The following is a 20,692-nucleotide window of genomic DNA, read 5'->3' on the forward strand; positions in this document are numbered from 1 at the left end:
AATTTATCATTGTATTTCCTTATAGGACTTAATTTTCTTCCTATCTAAAGCAGGATATATTTTTAGTTGGGGTCATTGTGATTTGTAAACATAAATACGGATTGTTTCACTCCATCCTCAAGAAAAAGACGCCTATATAATGTCATTTTTTTATATGGATCTTCTAAAATAATTAATGACTTTTTTCCCTTATAATGTTTTACATATGCTTTTAGAAACTTAAATCTGTGTTTGTATATTTTTTATACTTATCTTTTTCCTTTAATATTTTAGTTAGAAAAAAAGGTAAATAAAGAACAGAAATCTTAAGCATTTCTTTAATTAAGGGGAACATGAGATTTAAACATAAAGCTTACTAAACAAAAGTTTAACATTTATTGGGTTTTCATTTTTTTGTGGGGAATTGATAAAATATTTTCTTACACCCACTATTTTATTGAATTATGAATACTAATGAAAAAGAACATTTGTCTTAACTAACTTCTGCTTTATTGAATTATCATCTGTATCTATATATACCTGTTAGTATTAATATAATATTTCTATCCTTCACCAGTTATTCTGGATAATCTCTTCCCTCCTTATCAGATCCCCATATCCCTCACTACTTTAGGCTAATGAACAATTAAAAATTCAGAACAACAAAAAGGCTACATGATAGTGATGTGCAAATTAGGGTAATATGTAACTGTAGTTATGGTGCTGTGTAAATAGGAAATGTTCTATAAATTAAAGTTATCTCTAATTTTACATATATATTTTACTTTTATTTGACAGGCTTTGTAAATCATTCAAAACATGATTTACAAATGGGTTAGTAAACAGTCCCAAATTATCAATTAAAAATTTATATGATTTTCTGTTTACCTTTTTTTTTCACATGCTTCTGCCTATCTTTTTAACCTTATAACTATTCAGGATTATTCCAATAAATTTAATGGGATCAGAAAAGAATTGACAAGAAAGGAGGTAAGACTAAATACTCAAGGTGACTTTGTTCCTAGAACCTAGTCAGTGATGCAGAAAATATATGTACACTGAAATGTAAGAGGGCTGAGCTATTAAACTCAAATTTTTTTTTACCATATTTAGTGTTTTTACTGCTAATCATGACAATTATGGAATCATAAATAAATAAATAAATAAATTAATTAATTAATTAATTTTATTTGAACGTCATGTCACAAGTAAAATTTTTAATGTTTTTTTAACTAAAAGAAAAATTTTTCTTTATTAACAGATGATTAAGAAAGCCATTAATAATGTCAGAAGAATGACTTCTCACCCTACTCTTCCTTACTGTAAGTTGATAATAATTAGCGATTATTCTAAGGAATTAAAGTTTAAGTCAAAAGATAGTCAACATTTATTTTACTTCTTTTGTAGAGAATGTTTGGTAGCAAATAAGATCTTCATTTCAAAATTAATAAAAACAGAAAAAAATTTTAATTAATAGGGAAGCCTAACTTAATATAGTAAATTTTTAGTTTTTTGACTACATATTTTTAAGTTAGCACATTTGATTTTTTAATATTTTTGGACTCTTTACCCAATGTTAAGTTGTAGTTGATAATTATTGTTTAAAGTAAACAATAGGATTACTTTCATATTTTCTTACACAAACCAGAAGCATATAGTGATCATTTATTGCTCATCATAATCAGTTTGTATTTTATTACTATTTGGTCAGTTTGTCTTTTATTTTTTGAGTGATTTTTAACACAAGTAGCCCATTTTATTTTTCTGAATAAACTTAAGCAAGACTATTGGGGTAGAGGGAAAATAACTTTTATCCCAGTCTCAAGAATTCTCCCCACCCTTCCACCTCAGCCCAGAGTTAAAACATTTCAAAACAATTTAAGTCCATTTACTTTAAATACTTGGTAAAGAATAAGGAATATGACTAGCAATGTGGTAGGTCTTTATTTACATTAATAAAATTTCTCATGACTTCTATTATCTCATTAACACTGATAATTATACTTAATATAAATTGACACCTATATGTATCATTGTTCTTCTTTTATGGGAAGGAAATAGGCTTGGGGAGATTAAAATAAAATTCCCACAAAATTACTAAATGATGAAGTGAAGAATTAGAAATTATTTAACTTATTCATATTTCTCAATGAAATAACATTTTGAGATATCAAGTAATTGAAATAACTACTAGAAATATTTTTTTATCATGACATTCAAGGCCTTCTACAATCTTCCCCCCCCACCCCCAGAGGAAAGTGTATAAACTTCTTAAAAATATATATATATTTTTATTGATTTCAGAGAATAAGGGAGTGGGAGCGAGAGATAGAAACATTGATGATGAGAGAAAATCATTGATAGACTGCCTCCTACATGCTCCCTACTGTGGGTCAAGCCCACAGCCTGGGTGCCCTTGACCGGAATCAAACCTGGAACCATTCAGTCTACAGGCCAATGCTCTATCCACTGAGACAAACTGGCTAGGGCAAAAATGTATAAACTTAAACATTAATAGTGTTACTTTTAAGAATTGGCTCTTTAGTAATCCCAAGAATTTAAGTGGTTATAAAAGCTACTTATTAAAGGTATTAAAACATCGAGATCATTTCAAAAGGAAATAAAATTTTAGAGTTCTGCCTTAATTGCTTCTGTTGTTTTGTATGAGCATATGTTCTCAGTCAAAAGTATATCTTATTACTATCTGTTTTTAAGATGAAGTATTCAAGTGAAATTTCATACAAAGGTAAATTCATATAAATTGACTATGTTTCATTTCTTAGGTGTTTCTTCCATAAATATTTTCACATTGGATTAAAAAATAAAATTTTCCAAAGATTCCTGAAATAAATTTGCATTTTGTGCCCTTTTATAATGCAGATCTGACAGGAGCTCAGGATGGAAGTGTCAGAATGTTTGAATGGGGCCATTCTCAACAGATAACCTGCTTTAGATCTGGCGGCAATTCAAGAGTTACAAGAATGAGATTTAACTACCAGGGAAATAAGGTAGTATATAAAATTAGAAATGGGGAAATGGTTTGATTATGTTGGAGGTTTATAAATATTACTAGTTTGGTTTTCTGAAGAGTATAGCTCAGTGGACTAATAGTAAAGCATTAACCTATTTGAATTAAAACAAAAAACAAACAAACAAACAAAAAAACCTCTCCAAGAATGTTTATATTTGGTTCTTCTTGGAAAGACATTGTATATATGTCTATTAAAATTCACTTACATGATGTTCAAGGATCAAATGATGCTAGGACCACCTTCTGTTTCACATTTTTTATTCAACATTTGATTATATATTTTTGTTTATTTTCTGGAACCTACTCAAAGTATGGTCAAATACCAGGTAGCAAGTAACTTCTGGGAACATCTTAGAGTGCAAATTATTGATTCTACTTCAGACCTACTGAGTCATTATCTGCATTTTAACCACATACTCTGATGATATGTACACACATTGAAGTTTTGAGAAGCACTGCTCTAGAACAGGATATCGGCATACTGTAGTCCAGCCACCTGTTTTGCAAATAAAGTTTTATTAGAACACATATACTATATTCATTATTTATTTTCTATGATTACTTTTCCACTCTAACAGAGTTCAAAAGAACAAAGACTTTATAGTTGGCAAGCCTAAAATAATTACTGTAGGGTCTTTAAGAGAAAGTTTGTTGCTCAATCAGTGTTTCCCAGTGATTTAGAGTCAACCCATGAACCAGGTGGTCATGGTTCGATTCCCAGTCCGGGTACATACCTGGGTTGCAGGCTCGATCCCCAATAGAGAGTGTGCAGGAAGCAGCTGATCGATGTCTCTCATTGATGTTTTAATCTTTCTATCCCTCTCCCTTCCTCTCTAAAGATCATGAACCAGGAGGAAGGAAAGTCCTACCAAGTACTAGAAATACTGAGAAACAACACGTGCCTAGACACGTCCTGATTATTAAATTTTTGTTTTAGTATTAATTCAAGGATAAAGAGAGCTTCTAGGAAGGAAAAGAGAAACAATGGTTACTTGGAGCCTCTCCACCACCCCCTCGAAAAGTAATGGCATTGGCCCCTTTCAAAATAGAGGTTACAAATAGACAGTACTCACAGAATTCTGATGGACAAGTAATGAGAACTGTGAGTTTAAGGTCTATCCAAACTACTAATTCAGATTGGACAGCAAAATAAACACATTTTTAAGTATGCAGAAACTTTTTACTTTCTATATATCCTTTCTGAAAAACATACCTAAATCTACTCCAAAAACTTAAGAGAAATAACAAAAAGGATAGCCCCTAGAAAAATATAACAAATATAGTAAGAGTTGATTTATATCTAATATTAGCCCTATCAATCAAATTTTTAGAAGATAACTTAATAGAGAGGTACATAAAGGATATGTGCAATCAATTTATTAAATTATGCATGACCAATAACCCTTATTAATAATTGAAGTAATGCAGTGTTGACTAATGTATAAGAAAAGTGGGAGTGTAAGTTGGTATTACCTCTTAGGGTTTAATTTTGTCTTTACTTATAAATTTTAGATATTGTCCTTTGTCAAAGCTTTCCTGTTTCTAAATATCTATGCTACATAAATACTCAAAGATATTTGAACAAGAATGTTCAAAGTAACACTTTATGTGGGCAAAATTGGAAACTGTCCATAGGGAAACGATTTAAAAACTTATAACTATTGTATATAGTGTAGTGCTACACAGCACAAGAATAAGGTTGATTTATATATATCAATGTGGAAAATGGTTATGAGTTAAAAACATAATTGTGGAATTGTGTATTTATTATGATCCTAACTTAAAAAACATTATGTATGTGTGAATATTTGAATATTTATAGAACAAATCTCGAAGGGTACCCATAATTGTTATTCATTGTTAGGCCTGGAAATGGGAAAGGGCAATAATCCAAAGTAGACATTTGTTTTATTTTATATACTTTTTATAAATATACATTATTTTTGTAATCTAAAGGGAAAATTGCCAGCAGCCTTACTCATCCTTCAAGATCTTTATTATATAATTTCTTTCTAGATTATTTGACATCTTCCAAATCAAATTGCCCTGAGTTCCCATAGTGGAATTCTTTTACTGTGGTAATCTTTTTTGCATTGTATTTTCTACTGTTATTTACATGTTTTTCCTTATTGTATATTTCTGGAAGTTATCATTTTGACTTTTTCTAAATGAACATTTTTTCTACCTTATACATGCTAAAACTTTATCACATAGCTTAATGTATAAATCCAGCATCCTGTTTTTGGAGTACTTATAAAGAATATATAGACTATGCTGTTGGTTAGAAAAATAAAATGGGTGTCTGATGTTTATTTTTTTAATGTTCTAACCTTGAAATTTTTTAAAAAGTACCTAAACATTTTTCTGGATGCATAGCATAGGTGAAGTGAAGAGTTAAACAACTTTTAATCAAATGTTTAAGAGTCAAAATATGGGATTCAAAGTAAGGGTAAGGGTAAATGTATGCTTCTGTATTTGTATTAAACACTTAAATATTTTTTTCTCTAAGTTTGGAATAGTTGATGCTGATGGATATTTAAGTTTGTATCAAACAAACTGGAAATGTTGTCCAGTTACTGGAAGCATGCCTAAGCCATACCTGGTAAGCCAAAATTCCTAACTTCAAAATTTTATGAATTTTTCTTTTAAAGACAAAAAGAATATATATTTGAGGCAAGAAATATTAAAGCCAAAAAATAGAATCTATCTAGTCCTATGTATTCAACAGTTTACTATAAGCTCCTGTCCTTGTATTATATAAAAATTATAAGGCATTAAAAGCTCTGGTAACTTGTAAAATTAACTTGTTTATAACCAACATAGCACCTCCAGAGACCAATGCAAACTGAGTTACTCAAACACTTTTCTAGCCTCACTAAGCTACAGTGGGTATTACATCTAAAAAGAATGATTAAAAGCCCAGTGCAACTGGTTGCCTTTGTGCATTATTCCTCATGAACAAAGTAAAAAGTGTATTATATAGCTGGTACTATTATTTTCTTGCTCATCTCTTTTTAAAAAATTGATACATTTCAATTCAAGATCACACAGGCTTAATGAATTTTCTACATCTTCACAAGCACTAAATGTATATGTAACATATTCTTTAGTGAAGCCCTTTATAGGACTAAGCAATATCTATCAAGAAAATATTAAGAATATGGCTTAAGATTCTGATAATTCACATAAGGCTAAATGCTCGAATATAGTACTAATCTAAATGAAAGCAAACAAAGGAGAGTTGATGAGATACCTTTATTTTTCCTAATATTTTTATTAAGCCAACAGATTCAAATATACAAGTTTATGTTCCTTAAGGAACTGTTTTTGTATGATTTCTTAATTTCTAAATAGATAAATTGGATTAAAATGTTCATTTTTTACTTTGGGGGAATAAAATAGATTTGTTAAGGACATATCCTTTAGCCTAGCTTTAATAGTAATCAGGGGGGAATGGGGAAGTGACTCAGAGGAAAAAAATATTCATTTGATGATTTTGACATACTTAAAAAAAATTATTTTTTAGCCCTGTCTGCATAGCTGAGTGATTGGGTATCAATCTATGAACCAGGAGGTCAGTTTGATTCCTAGTCAGTGCACATGCCCTGAATATGGGCTTTATTCCCAGTGTGGGGCATGCAGAAGGCAGCTGATCAATGATTTTCTCTCATCATTGATGTTTCTATTTCTCTCCCTTTCCCTTCCTCTCCAAAATCAATAAAAATATTTTTAAAGTCATTTTTTTATTGAAGAGAAACATCTGAACAAACATAACTTGGAAGTCTGTATAATTAAAACTCTCATAATATTTTAAGATATTATTTGAAGGACTATTGAGAGACACTGTACATTTTTAAATTTTGTTAATATTAGTAATATGTTTTTATTCATACATATGAAAAATTATTTAAAGTTTTAAGTATTTCTAAAAATAGATAATTTTGCTTGAGAATCTAGTATTCTAGTATCTGTCTTCTAAAACAAAATTTTTTACAAATATTCCAAAAGAAATATTTAGAGTTTAAACTCCTTTTGTTTCCCTTTGAACTTTTGGTTGAACAAAAACAAAGGGCCTCATGAAAGGTCATGACATCAGCTTATTTAAATGGTTCAGGAATAGGTGTGTGTATGTATGCATGGGTGTCAGTATATGAAAGAAGGAGAGGCAAAGCAAATATGGCAAATGTTAAAAAGTGGTGAATCTGGGTAAAGTGTGTATGAGGATTCCGTGTTTTACCCCTGAAACTTTTCTATAGCTCAGGGCTCAGGGCTGGAGGGGAGGGAATGCAGAGTTTAAGCCACAAATTACATGATCAGTTTTTGATTAATGCATCTACCAGGTTATGAAACTGTTAATAACATTAACATTTGCTGTTTATAACTATTACAGACTTGGCAGTGTCATAACAAAACAGCCAATGATTTTGTCTTCATTAGTTCCTCCTCTCTAATAGCTACAGCTGGTCTTTCAACTGACAATAGGTAAGAGATTAAAACTGAAATTGAAGTGCATATGAAATAGCTGAGCTTCATTTCTAATTGCTTTATGTCTTTACATCTCAAGAATGCTTTTATAATCATGACTTTAAATATATTTATTATAAAAATTCTTATTTTGGACATTTTAATATTCTAGTTGTAAATTTAAGGATATTCTTTTGCCATTAAAAACAAATCCATGTAGCATAGGGTAAAGGGAACCGAAATACATGGGGATTAAAAGAGACTTCATTTTGGGTGGTGAACACACAAATCAGAATTTTACACTTGAAATCTATATAGTTTTAATAAGCAGTGTTGCTTCAATATAATAAAATTCAAAAAAAAATTTTTAAAAATCTATTCCTTTTGTATTGTTAAGATTTGAGTGTAACAAGGTTTGGTTGTTGGTGAAATTAATTTTTTTTCCATATAATTCCCTGTGTTAAGAAAGCTTGAGGCAAAAAAAACAAAAAAAAACGCATTTAGTGATTGGCCATGATATTTAGTTAATGCTCAATGTGGTTCTATTAGATAGATCAGCGATTTTCAACTTTTTCATTTCATGGCATACATTAACTAAGTATTAAAATTTGGCAGCACACCTAAAATATATTAATTTTTTCCCAGCTGACAAAAAATAGGAATAATTTTGATTGACATAAAAATTATTATTATCTCCATATTTGCTCCAAAGTGACTTAAAAAAAAAAAAAGCAGATATCTATACTTGTATGTAAGGATTTCTGATATCAAGAATTGACCAAATTTAACCTTTTTATGCAACATGACCATTGAGATTCAGCTCTATTATATGAGCATATATTTATGGTTCAAGATAGGGCATTCACACTAGATGGCTAGTGTTGTGTTGGCTGTTGTCATTTTTTTTTTATTTGACAATCTAAGGCATTAGAAGTCAGTATCCCTGAATAAATAGTTGGTTATTTCATGTTTTAAAAATTCTTGCAACTGACCAGTTGAAATCACTGACTGTTTCACAAAAAGAAACTTAAGACTTGTTAATTATACATTAGCTAATAAGTGATAGCCTGTCTCCATCCCCTCAAAAATCTTTAAATATGTCTCACCCTACCTCCATCTCCACACCCCCACTTTTGACTTCCTTCATACAGCTGAATTATGAGATCAAGGCCAACTGAGGCTGCTGAGCTTTTATATTTAGGGTTATGGCCTCATTTTGCCCTGGAAATGGGACCCATCTTCCATAAAAATTCTTACATATATTGATGCCTCCTTTGCAACTCATGGAAAGGTATAAAAGCTGCTCCCATTCATAGTAGAAATAAGTTTTCTTTGTACTTCAGAAAATTCAGTGTATCCTATTTATGTATGGTAGTCTGTTAGAGAATCAGTGAATATAAAAAGTAACTTCCCTACATAGGCTTTATATAGTAGTATTTGTAAATACATGTTAATATGAAATTACTCAATTTTATGAGTTAGTAGTTTTTAAAATTTGTTTGAAATTAATCATACATAAATATATTGGTTACTTATATTTGTCATGTTTATAAATTTAAGAACTTTCTGAGAGAGCAACGTTTAAATGTTATGTTACTATATGAGACATATTTTTATTCTATTAACTTTGTGTCATTCAAGGGTAATTTTTTTTTCTTCCAGAAACATATGTTTATGGGATACTCTTGTAGCATCTGCCAATAGTTTAGTTCATGGTAAGTTTTGAAAGCATTTTATAAATATTGAAAGTCAAGAAATTTATAAACTAAAAATTATTTTTAAATGAGTACGGTTTTTTAAAAAGCATATTTATTAGCCCATGAGGTTTATTTTGCCCTTGGTGACATAGTTTAAAAGCAGAAATAGCCAGGACCGGTTTGGCGCAATGGATAGAGTGTCTGCCTGCGAACTGAAAGGTCCCGGGTTCAATTCTGGTCTAGGGCATGTACCTTGGTTGTGGGCACATCCCCAGTAGGGGGTGTGCAAGAGGCAGCTGATCAATGATTCTCTCTCATCGATGTTTCTAACTCTCTATCCCTCTCTCTTCCTCTCTGTGAAAAGTCAATAAAATATATTTTTTTTTAAAAAGCAGAAATAATGTAGTATGCATAATTAAATCTTCACTATACCTTGATGAGGGACAGTAGAACAGATAATATAAAAATCATTTGTCTTTACTTTGGATCTGATGGTTATAAGTCATCATTGTGAACATCAATTACTGAATAACATTTTGTTCCCACTCACCATTCCTATTTAACTAACATTGTATTCGAAGTCCTAACTAATGCAGTAAGACAAAAGCAAATAAAAGGTGTATAGATTGGAAGAGTAGACAAAAATGCTTTTATTCACAGGTGGAACAATTATCTCTGTAGAAAATCCCTAAGAATCTACAAAAATTACTTCCAGGAACTAATGTGTGAATATAGCAGAGTACAGAATACCTGATCAATACTTAAGTCAGTTGCTTTTCTATATACCCACAATTGGCATTAGATATTTTAAAAATACTACAATTTATAATATAATCCAAACTAATGAAATATTGAGGCATAAATCTAACAAAATATATATAGCATTTATTGGAGAAAAACACATAAAAGATAAAAGAAATCAAAGATCTAAATCACATGTGTCAAACACAAGGCCCGCGGGCCAAATCCGTCCCGCCAGGCCTTGCAGTGTGGCCCGCACCGCGCTGTCATCACTGCACTCCGCCGCGTTTCCATCACAATGATAGTTTATGACTGTTCAGTAAACCATTCGGCCCGAGATTTAGGCTGGATTTTAGATTTTGGCCCCTTCTCTGATTGAGTTCGACACCCCTAATCTAAATAAATAGATATTCCACATCCACAGATTGGACTACTCAATATTAAGTTGTCAGTTCCAACATCATAGATTCAATTCTATCTAATCAAAATCCCAGCAAGCCATTTTGCACATATCAACAAACTGGTTCTAAAGTTTGTAGAGAGCCGAAGGCGGTTTGGCTCAGTGGAAGAGCGTCGGTCTGTGGACTGAAAGGTCCCAGGTTCAATTCCGGTCAAGGGCATGTACATTGGTTGCGGGCACATCCCGGAAGGGGGTGTGCAAGAAGGCAGCTGGTCGATGTTTCTCTTTTATCGACATTTCTAGCTCTCTATCTCTCTCCCTTCCTCTCTGTAAAAAATCAATAAATATATATATATATATATGTATATATATATATATATATTTGTTTTTAAAGGAGCCTTTTCCCTTTCTTTAAAAAAAAAATTAAAAATTAAAAAAAAAAGTTTGTAGAGAGAGGCAAAAGATCTAGAATACTAAATACTGAAGAAAAACAAACTTGGAGGACTAACATTACCTGATTTTGGATCTTACTATAAAGCTACAGTAATTAAGATTTTGTGATATTGGCTTAAGAATAGATACTTTTCATAGAAAAGGATACAGACATACCTCAATAAAGTGAATTTTGCAATATAGGCATACATCATTTTATTGCACTTCCCTTTTTTGCACTTCACAGATGTTGCATTTTTTTTTACAAATTGAAGGGAAGATCTTCCACTAGCACAAAAATTACTACTTTATTGCTGTATACTTTTTATTGCAGTGGTCTGGAACTCAATGGCAGTATCTCTGAGTTATGCCGATAAAGCGAGTCATACAAGTTTTTTGTTTGGTAGTTTCTAATAAAGTTAAACATACACTTAATGTGACCCAGCAGAGTGTGTGTGTGTGTGTGTGTGTGTGTGTGTGTGTGTGTATCTCCAAGAGAAATGAAAACACATGTCCACAAAAACATATGTTCTAACATTTCACCTTGGCCAAAAGCCATAAGTCTGTTTCTTATACTATTAAGTGATTTTTACTTTTTTTTCTTCTTTCAGCTTTTATTTGCCATGATAGTGGAGCCACTGTTTTAGCATATGCTCCAAAACATCAGCTACTAATATCATGTGGCAGAAAAGGATTTACATGTGTCTTTGACCTTCAGCAACGACAACAAAGGCAGCTTTTCCAGAGCCATGATTCTCCTGTTAAAGCTGTTGCTATTGATCCAACTGAAGAGTACTTTGTTACAGGATCTGCTGAAGGCAGCATAAAGGTAAACATAGTAATGCCACATATCTACAAAAAGAAATCTTCAGAAACCTTAGGGTTTAATCGTAATTGATGATGTTAGTCTCATATACATCATAATATTATACTATATATTAGTATAATAATATACATATATATTAACTCCTTTGTAGTCAACCACATTAATTGCTATTTAATAAATCTCTTAACAAATGAAGTAATGATTAACTTGAAAATTGTCTATTTTTCAGATATGCTTAATTAATGCATATACAAGAACTAGATTTTTCCATGGATATAAATGTATTTCAGACGTTAAAATTAGTCTTGACTGCATGTTAAGCATTACTGAATTCTATTTCAGGTACCGCGAAGTATACTGACATTTCCTTATGCCTTTATTTATTTATTTATAGCTTTAGCATGCAACTACTCAGTGCCTGATTCAGTAATTCTAAGTGAATCAGGATAAGTCCTGCCTATAACAGTCCTTCTCAAACCCCACTATCTTATTAAAACCTAGAAGTATTTTAAAATGTTAAGCAGCTTATTAAAAATGTACCCCACTCCAAAAATTCTACTGTTAGGTCCCACCCCAAAAATATTTAGTAAGTCCAAGGTTCAGGAATGTGAATTTTTATAACACATACCTAGTGATTTTAATGGAGAGTCCTCTAGCCACTCTTGGAAACATCTGCAGAAATAAGTTACTTTAGACTAGTCACTAAATTATCCTAATGGTCAGCAATCTACTGGGGGAGTTTGATTTCTTAGAATCCATTAATTTAAATGCTAGAGAATTTATTTAGTGCAAATAAATTGGACTACTTTGTTAGAACTGGCATATTATTTTAAAAATTCTTAGCAAGAAAAAATTAATTATATTTAAAATGTCCTCAGCTTAGGCAGTTTATTCTGTTTTAGATTAGTTCTTTTGTTTGCACTCAGTTTTATTATTCGAGTAAAAAAAAGATTTGAAAATAAACAATGTAGTATATTCAGTTTATCAAGTATGTCTAGAATGGTAGAAATTAATTTTTTAAAGAAAAGTAAGGTTTTTGTTAATGAGATCTAAAAATAAATAAATACATAAGTAATTGGTTTCCCTAAATTTAAAACAATGTCCTGAAAGCATTTAGGTTCCACATAAGTGAAGATGCTTATAAATTACTTTAGGGACAGACACATTTATTTGAAAAGGGATGAAAATAGAAAGTTTCTATTTAGTAAATTAATTATTCTGAAGTTATAATTATTGACCTTATCTCGCAGTTGGAACATAGATTTGCCTTATGTGAGGGCCTCTAGGTGTCTAATGCTTTTCAGTGGTCCTGATCCCCTGGGAGTATTTTACATTATAAAGACAAGATTACTTCACTATAGAACTACTTAGAAAAGCTTTGCTGAGAGATAGGAAATTTTGATGGTAGTCCCTATAATATTGCAAATTTTTGTAGCATTGTATACTTAGCATCCTTGTACCTAAGTTTTCTCATCTCCAATGCAAGGTTAAAAATGCCTTCCTCTTACTGGATGGATTTTGAGGAACATAATAATATCAAAGTGAGTTACATCCTATTCAGAATTTAGGCCTACACAGGCTTTTCTCCATCTTTGTGTTAGAAATTTTTTATTTGCACAGGAAGACAGGCTAAATATTATATTTATACTTTTTAGGTAATCATCAACCCCAAGTTTTATTTTGTTCTTAATATCTTTCAGATTTGGAATCTCTCTACCTTTAGTCTTCTTCACACTTTTATCAGTGAACATGCTCGGCAATCCATTTTCAGAAATATCGGAACGGGAGTGATGCAAATTGAGACTGGGCCAGCAAATCACATTTTTTCATGTGGAGCTGATGGAACAATGAAAATGAGGATTCTGCCGGATCAATTTAGCCCATTAAATGAAGTACTGAAACATGATGTGAAATTTATGTTGTAACATTTTGACAATAAGATCTATAATTTATTACCGATTCCATAGAAGTGGCCAACACATGTAATGTACATTGATTACTCTCAATGCCACAAATAAGCTAATGCTTTCTTGTTTCCATATTTATTTTATGGAGCTTTGCCCTTGATGCACTGATGCCTTAAAAATTAACAAGGTCATTCAGAATTAGACTCTGTTGCCCAAACTAGAATGTATAAGTAATGCTATAATATTACGTATTTATAGTGCGTTATAGTGAGGATGTCACAGTGTCAAATGAGTTTTGTTTTCTTATGGTTGATAAAGTCTTCTGCAGATACTTCTGCATGAAGTTCTTCCACAGTAAAAATACCTTTTATATAAAGGCAGTTGCACATCCATTATCACTTAATTCACCATACTTTTAGTTCCTTTTCAAATGTATACATCTCAAACTTTTCTTCTCTTAACTAATGATAGATTGATATTTGAGTAAGAATCAAAAAAAATAATGTACATCTCCATTAAAATTATTATTGGGACTTAAGTGATAAGTGAGCCAAGTGGCTCATTATGTAAGTTTTCAAGTTTCCCTACTGGAGCGCAAGTGTGTGTGTGTGTGTGTGTGTGTGTGTGTGTGTGTTTGTGTGAGTGTGTTTGTGTGTATATATGTAATATACCTTGCACATCTTATTTGAACTTACTTTGTGTATATATGAGAAAATTACAAGTCTTTTCATGTATTTTTGCGCCATAGTAACTACTACCACCGGAATAATAACTTTTTTTGCAGCTATTTGTTTTCATGTTCTTTTTAAAAAATGTTTTGAATTCCCATCAGTTTTCACAAAAATTTCAGGAAGACCTCCAGGATTATTATTTTAAAGATTACATTGGGTCAAATATGTCTTAGCAGGCAATAATAATTATATGTTCGTATGTATAAGACACTTAAAAGTAAGTTTATAAATTTATGAAAGGATTTTTTGAGCATCAAACATTTTATTTAAATTTTATTTTTTAGGTGCTTTTAGTCTCAAAAGTTCTGAAAACCTTATAGCAGTGTTTTTAAAAACAAATGTGAAAACAGTCAAATTAAATAGATAGTATTTACAAGTGTAAAATACCTGCCAGCTCTACCATTAACAGAAAATAAACTGAACCTTATATTTTATTATTTTTGCCAAAATATATTATTTTATTATAAAATATGACCAAAATATTAAAAATGCAGTGCTTTTAACTTAGATGTGCTAACCCTATTTCTCTCTGTTTTGCTATACCTTTTCTGATTCAAAATTATAGGAAACTTGATAAATACTTGATTTTAACCAAGGAGAGAAGCAGTTGGAACTAAGTGTTTGAGGGACAATTATATGCTATTGAGCTATATATTTTGTTAATAGGGACTATAAGAACATTTTTATGTAACAAAGTATGAACAGCTATTATCTTGGAAATTAAAGAGTGAAATAAAACAAAGAAATGAAGGGCTGGTAAAATGAATTTTGTAATATCCTCAGGATACTTTTATCTTAAAAGTATATTGTTAACAATTTTGTAAATTGTATTCATAATTTTAAATGTGTTGAGCAAATTGCAGTGAAGATACTGCCATTATGTAGAGTTTATGTGCACATAATAACCTGTACCATAAATTGTGCAGTAACAACACATGATTGTTGCCATGGAGGAATCTGTGACAGCATTGCAAATAATACCATTGTATGATGTAGTTAAGCTTAAATTATTTTTTAGTAATTTCTTCACAAATCAAGATTCAAAAAGCTTTAAACACTTTTAATAAGAAAAAATTTATTATTATGCTTAGAAAAAAGGCATTGTGGTTGAACTATTATGCTTTTAATAGAGGGTTTATATGAATAATAAATTATGTAAGCCCATATGTAATTACATCCAGAGTTTTAATATTTTAAATAAACAATCATGCAGTGACTTTTTTTAGCATGCTATTGTTGTAAGTAATATTTATGAGACTTTAGTTGACTTAAAGTGTATGTCACATTTTAAAATGGAGTATTTCTATATTTGAATTTGGTTAATGTATTAGGAAGGATTGAATATTTTCCCCAGTATTTCTGTTCTTCCTTTTCTACATCTTTTTAACTTAATAGGTAAGCATTATTCAAAAAAGGTGAGAATAAAAATAGTAGAAATGCATATCTAAGTATAAAATGATGTAAATATATGTAAAATTTCATTTACATTAATGAAGTGAATACATCAAAATACATTTTTTTAATTGTGCATTTTCTGAGAATGGCTTTATAATGAGATAATTCACAACATTTCAAGCCTCGTTTTCTGAAATGTTGGTATTTTCTTATGTAGAATCTTGGGACAGTCAATGCCATCCTCCTTTCTTGCTCTATCTTACCCAAATTCATTTCTTCTTCTTCTTTTTTTTTTTTATAATTACTTTTAAAAATAACATGGAAATTTCTCACACTAGTCTCAACAATCAGAACTCAATACAACGATACCCACTTAAAATCCTTATACAACCTTAGAGGTGTGATCTTACTAAACAAAAATTAAATTTCATATGGCAGAGAGCCTCAGCCAAAGTTAAAAGAACAGGTGACTAGAAGAAATATTTGTATAGTAACTGAAAAATATTAATGTCTCTGTATATAAAGAGAATTTTAAAATGATAGATTATTGGAGAAATTTGCAAATAACTTACAGAATAGGACATTGAAAAAGCAAGCGTGAAGTATGGTTAAAAATGTTTCTATCAAATTAAAGTCAAAATAGTGATGTCAATATTGGTAAAGATATAAGGAGATGGGCACACTAATAGATTGCTTGCAGAATTAAACTGCTACAAAGTTACCTATACATATTGAGCATTCCTACTTTTGAGAAATCTTATATAATATCCTATTTAATAAAGAGGCAATATGCAAATTGTCTATCACTCCAATACACAAGATGGCTGCCCCCATGTGGACACAAGATGACCACCACAAAGTAGCTGGCAGGGGAGGGCAGTTGGAGGCAATCAGGCCTACAGGGGAGGGCACTTGGGGTAGGGGGGGGGGGAACCAGGACTTCAGGGAAGGACAGTTCAGAGGTACAAGGCCTGCAGGGGAAGGCAGTTGGGGGGAACCAGGCCTTTAGGGGAGAGCAGTTAGGGGTAATCAAGCTAGCAGGGGCGGGTAGTTACAAGTGACTAGGCTGGCAAGGGAGGGAAGTTAGGGGTGACCGGGCCAGCAGGGGAGGGTAGTTGGGGGCAACCAGGTCAGCAGGGGAGGGTTGTTAGGGGTGATTGGGCCAGCAGGGGAGGGCATTTGGGGCAATCAGGCCTGCAGGGGAGGACAGTTAGAGGCGACCAGGCTGGCAGGGGAGCAGTTAGGCATTGGTCAGGCTGACAGGGGAGTGGTTAGGGGGTGATCAGGCTGGCAGGCCAAAGCAGTTAGGGGCCATCAGAGAGGCAGGCAGGCAAGAAGTTGGGAGCCAGCAGACCTGGATTGTGAGAGGGATCTCAGATTGAAGAGGGTGCAGGCACGGAATTTCATTTCATGCACCGGGCCTCTAGTTATCCTATAAAGATAAAAGCTTCCTTGCAAAAAAATTTTTGCACACAGTGTGTATTGAAATATCTGTTGGAGAAAGAAAACTAGAAATCTAAATGTTAATTAGTAAGTGCTTGAATAAATTGTGGCACATTCAACACTAAAAGAATGTCGGATTTGTATCTGCTAATCTGAAAGGTTAGTGAGAAAGATTGCAAAGTCAGAGGTGAAATATCCCATGTTTGGGGCAGTTTAGTTCTGTATAGGTTTAGAGACCGCACAAAACAAAACTTTTAACAGGGAAGAAGGGAGATAATATTTTTCCAAACTTCTTTAAACCCCACTCAGTAACATGATACCAAAGATTGTTGAGTTGATAAAAGGAGGAGGAGGGAGGAAGGCTGTAATTTTAATAGGACTAAACCAGGAGCTGCTCTGTTGAGTAAAGTCAGGAATCCTTTTTGTGAATTGCTGGGATATTTTTTATGCTGGATGTTACTTTTGTAAGAAAGGATACTATTTGGAGGGAAATATAGTTTGGAAAAAGTTTAACATAGATTACTTAAATGTACCTGCCAGTCTTTTAGGAGTGTGTGTAGTTTTGCTACAGTAACTTTCAAAGTTAAATCTGTTCTTGAGTTTTTCATGACTTATCTCCCCTTTTGCTTGCTTAGTATTTTTCTGTATGTATATGCCTGACATTCAGGGAGCTAATGCAGTTAGAGTGTCACATTGTTTCACAAGGCTTCTGGAAGAAAAATGTCCTTTGTTCTTCCACTGAAAATACAGATGGGTGGTACAAACAATTGGTATGACAACCTTTTTCCTATCCCAGTGGAAATGCTTTACTCATCATATCTAATATAAGCTGATAGTCTACTTAGCGTTGGTACAGGTTTGACCTATGTAATAGAATTTAAGCAGTATGTGCATCGACCTGGGATATGTGTTAAATAAGCTTTTAAAACAATATTCCCCCACATGCAAAACACTACCCCAAACTCCAATATTTTCATTCTAGTCCATCAAGGTTTCCCTCATCTAATCAGGTTCAGGCGTGTATGTGGTACCTTGAATGAGATTCCTTAAGTATAGTCTAAAGTCCTCTGAACTAGTGGGAAGTTATGTGACTTCCACAAACAAGCGTACAGTTATGAGGCAGAGATAAGGTAGCTCCCATTCCTGAAGAGGGAAAGGAAGAGTCACATAGCAGTCCCTGGTCATCAGAGATTCTGACATTTAGCTGGGCACGTGTCAGCAGTTCCTTGGGTAATCCATTTCCCTCGAAGTAATTCTCCACAAGTGGTAGCTCTGTCCCCACTGGGTTGTTTTTTCCTACCTCTGAGTCATCCTTCCTTTTCCATGTATTTAACTGAGTACTGTTCTCAGCCCATTTCCTCACCAGAGAAGTCTGAGGATTCAAAGGCCTCTATGTTTTGTGCTATCCTTATGGTTCAATCTAGAAAAATTGCTTTTAAAAACAAGGGGTTTCCATATTCATTAAATTTTAATCCACTCATTAGACAAGCCTACACACACACACACACACACACACACACACATTTTTTTTTTCTTTTTTCTGAGACAGGCTTTTCTCTACCTTGGGCCACCTATGAGGTTTCTGTAGTGTACAGATTTTTAAAATTTCTGCTTTCTCACAAAAGGGGTCTGTCTACAGGTCACATCCTTAAATCTGAGATCTTAACAAAAGGATTTACAACCACAATTTTGCCTATGTCTTGACTCTGAGACCATGGTTAAGCCACAGTATTGATTAAATTTTTTAAAAAATTCATGAGACCATTGTTAGGTAGAGAGACAGACCTAGAAGCAGCACACCAACTCTTTTTCCCCCCCTCTTTTTAGATATAAATATATTAAATTTTTTTACAGAGAGGAAGGGTGAGAGATAGAGAAACATCAATCAGTTGCCTCCTGCATACTCCCCACTGGCTATGTGCCCAAAATCAAAGTACATGACCCTGATCGGAATCGAACCTGGGACCCTTGAGTCCACAGGATGACGCTCTATCCACTGAGCCAAACTAGTTCGGGCACACACCAACTCTTTACTGTGAGGATTGGTAATTAGAGGGAAAGAAGTGAGGCTGTTGAAGGAGAGCATGAGACTCAGAACCCAGTAGGTGAGAGTGATGTGCTCCCAGTGTTTCAAGACTAAGTTGGGAGCCTCATTAAAAATCAAGTAAAGCGCCTGGCCTGCGTGGCTCAGTGGTTGAGTGTCAACCTGTGTATGAATGAGGAGGTCACGGTTGGATTGATTGTGGACTCTACCCACTGTGGGGTGTGCAGGAGACAGCCAGTCAAGGATTCTCATCATCAATGTTTCTCCCTCTTCCTCTCTGAAATTAAAAATATATATATTTAAAGTCAAGTAAAGAGCTGCCAACTTGGACTCGTGTTTCATGGGTGTAAATATACAAGATATCTATCAATAGAACTAAAAATGTAGGCCATACATACGTCATAGAAAAAACCTTTCACAGTAGAATTGTGCAGCCAAAGACAGAACAAAACTAGTCTTTGTAGTGTTTGGGATAAAGCTCAAGTGAGATTTGAGACAGTTTAAAAAAAAAAAAAGTTCAGGTAAGGAAGAGCCCACATAGACAAAGACTCCAGTGGTGGAATCACAAAAATAACAAAAGCATTCTCAATCTCTGTAAAGAATGGCTGAAGGGGAGAACATCTAGAAACATGCAGAGAATTGGCTTCTTGGGGAGGATGGCTGATGGAGATGGCTAAGATTGAGCAAAAAGTCACCCTTTGCGATATCATCCTACTTCCAGGAAGATCCAGCACCCCTGCCCTTGAGAATAGCTACCCTGGATTAGGGTCATCAGCAGGAGGAAGGTCTAGATTCTGCCCCATCTGGTGGGGAGCTATCACAATGAAGACCACGGGAGCTGAGGCCAGACTGGCTTCCCACAAGCCCATGAGCTTTTAACTAGGAGAGGAAGCCCTGCAGCCTCCGCGAGAGGAATCACAAGCGCATCAGACATCACCGGATAGACTTGAAGCCAAAACAAGCAAACAAAAAAACACACACGTGGAATGTTGGGGTTCATAAGGATAATAATAGCAACAGATGCTCACATTCACACTTGCTTTTATGTGCCAGGCACAGTGCAAAAAATACATGCGTTTATAAACATCTCAGCACACTAGGAGGTTGGCATTTCATTTTTACAACCGAAGAAACTGATGCCCAGCCGGCATGTCCCGGTGGTTGAACATCAGCTTATGAACCAGGAGGGCATGGTTCCATTTCTGGTCAGAGCACAAGCCTCCCTGGCAGGCTCAGTCCCCGGTGTGGGGTGCAGGAGGCAGCCAATCACTGATTCTCAGCATTGATCTCTCTCTCTCTCTCTCTCTCTCTCTCTCTCTCTCTCTCTCTTCCTCCCCCTCCCCCTCCCCCTCCCTCTCTCCCTCCTCCTCCCCCCCCCCTCTCTCTCTCCTCTCTCTCTCTCTCCTCTCTCCCTTTTTCTCTGAAATCAACTTTTTTAAATATCTTTTTTAAAAACCACAGAAGCCAATGTCTCCTAGCCCCTCCTCCCAACCCCCTAGCCCCTCCTCCCGGCTTCTTAGCCCCTCCTCCCACCCGCCTCACCCCGCCGCTCGGCTCCCCCTCCCCAGCCCCGGCCCGGCCCCGGACTTTTCTCCCGCCAGC

The 20,692-nt window shown here is 33.7% G+C and overlaps 1 protein-coding gene across 11 annotated transcripts in view; it reads left to right on the forward strand.

Moving 5' to 3' along the window:
• DMXL1 (Dmx like 1) overlaps positions 1-15,424 on the forward strand; it is a 128,795-nt gene extending 113,371 nt beyond the window's left edge. For 9 of the 11 annotated variants that reach the window (XM_036408862.2, XM_036408863.2, XM_036408864.2 and 6 more), the window contains 7 exons: positions 1,241-1,301; positions 2,860-2,987; positions 5,520-5,612; positions 7,401-7,492; positions 9,137-9,189; positions 11,356-11,573; positions 13,271-15,424. In XM_036408862.2, coding sequence (XP_036264755.1) covers positions 1,241-1,301; positions 2,860-2,987; positions 5,520-5,612; positions 7,401-7,492; positions 9,137-9,189; positions 11,356-11,573; positions 13,271-13,495 — 870 coding nt within the window. In that variant the 3' untranslated portion in view covers positions 13,496-15,424. Of the gene's footprint in view, positions 1-1,240; positions 1,302-2,859; positions 2,988-5,519; positions 5,613-7,400; positions 7,493-9,136; positions 9,190-11,355; positions 11,574-13,270 lie in introns of those variants that run through there. The other 2 variants (XM_036408870.2, XM_036408871.2) reach the window with 2 other exon arrangements.
• Positions 15,425-20,692: the final 5,268 nt, after the last annotated feature.

This window comes from Pipistrellus kuhlii, unplaced genomic scaffold (assembly GCF_014108245.1).
Source record: "Pipistrellus kuhlii isolate mPipKuh1 unplaced genomic scaffold, mPipKuh1.p scaffold_m20_p_4, whole genome shotgun sequence".
NCBI lineage: Eukaryota > Metazoa > Chordata > Mammalia > Chiroptera > Vespertilionidae > Pipistrellus > Pipistrellus kuhlii.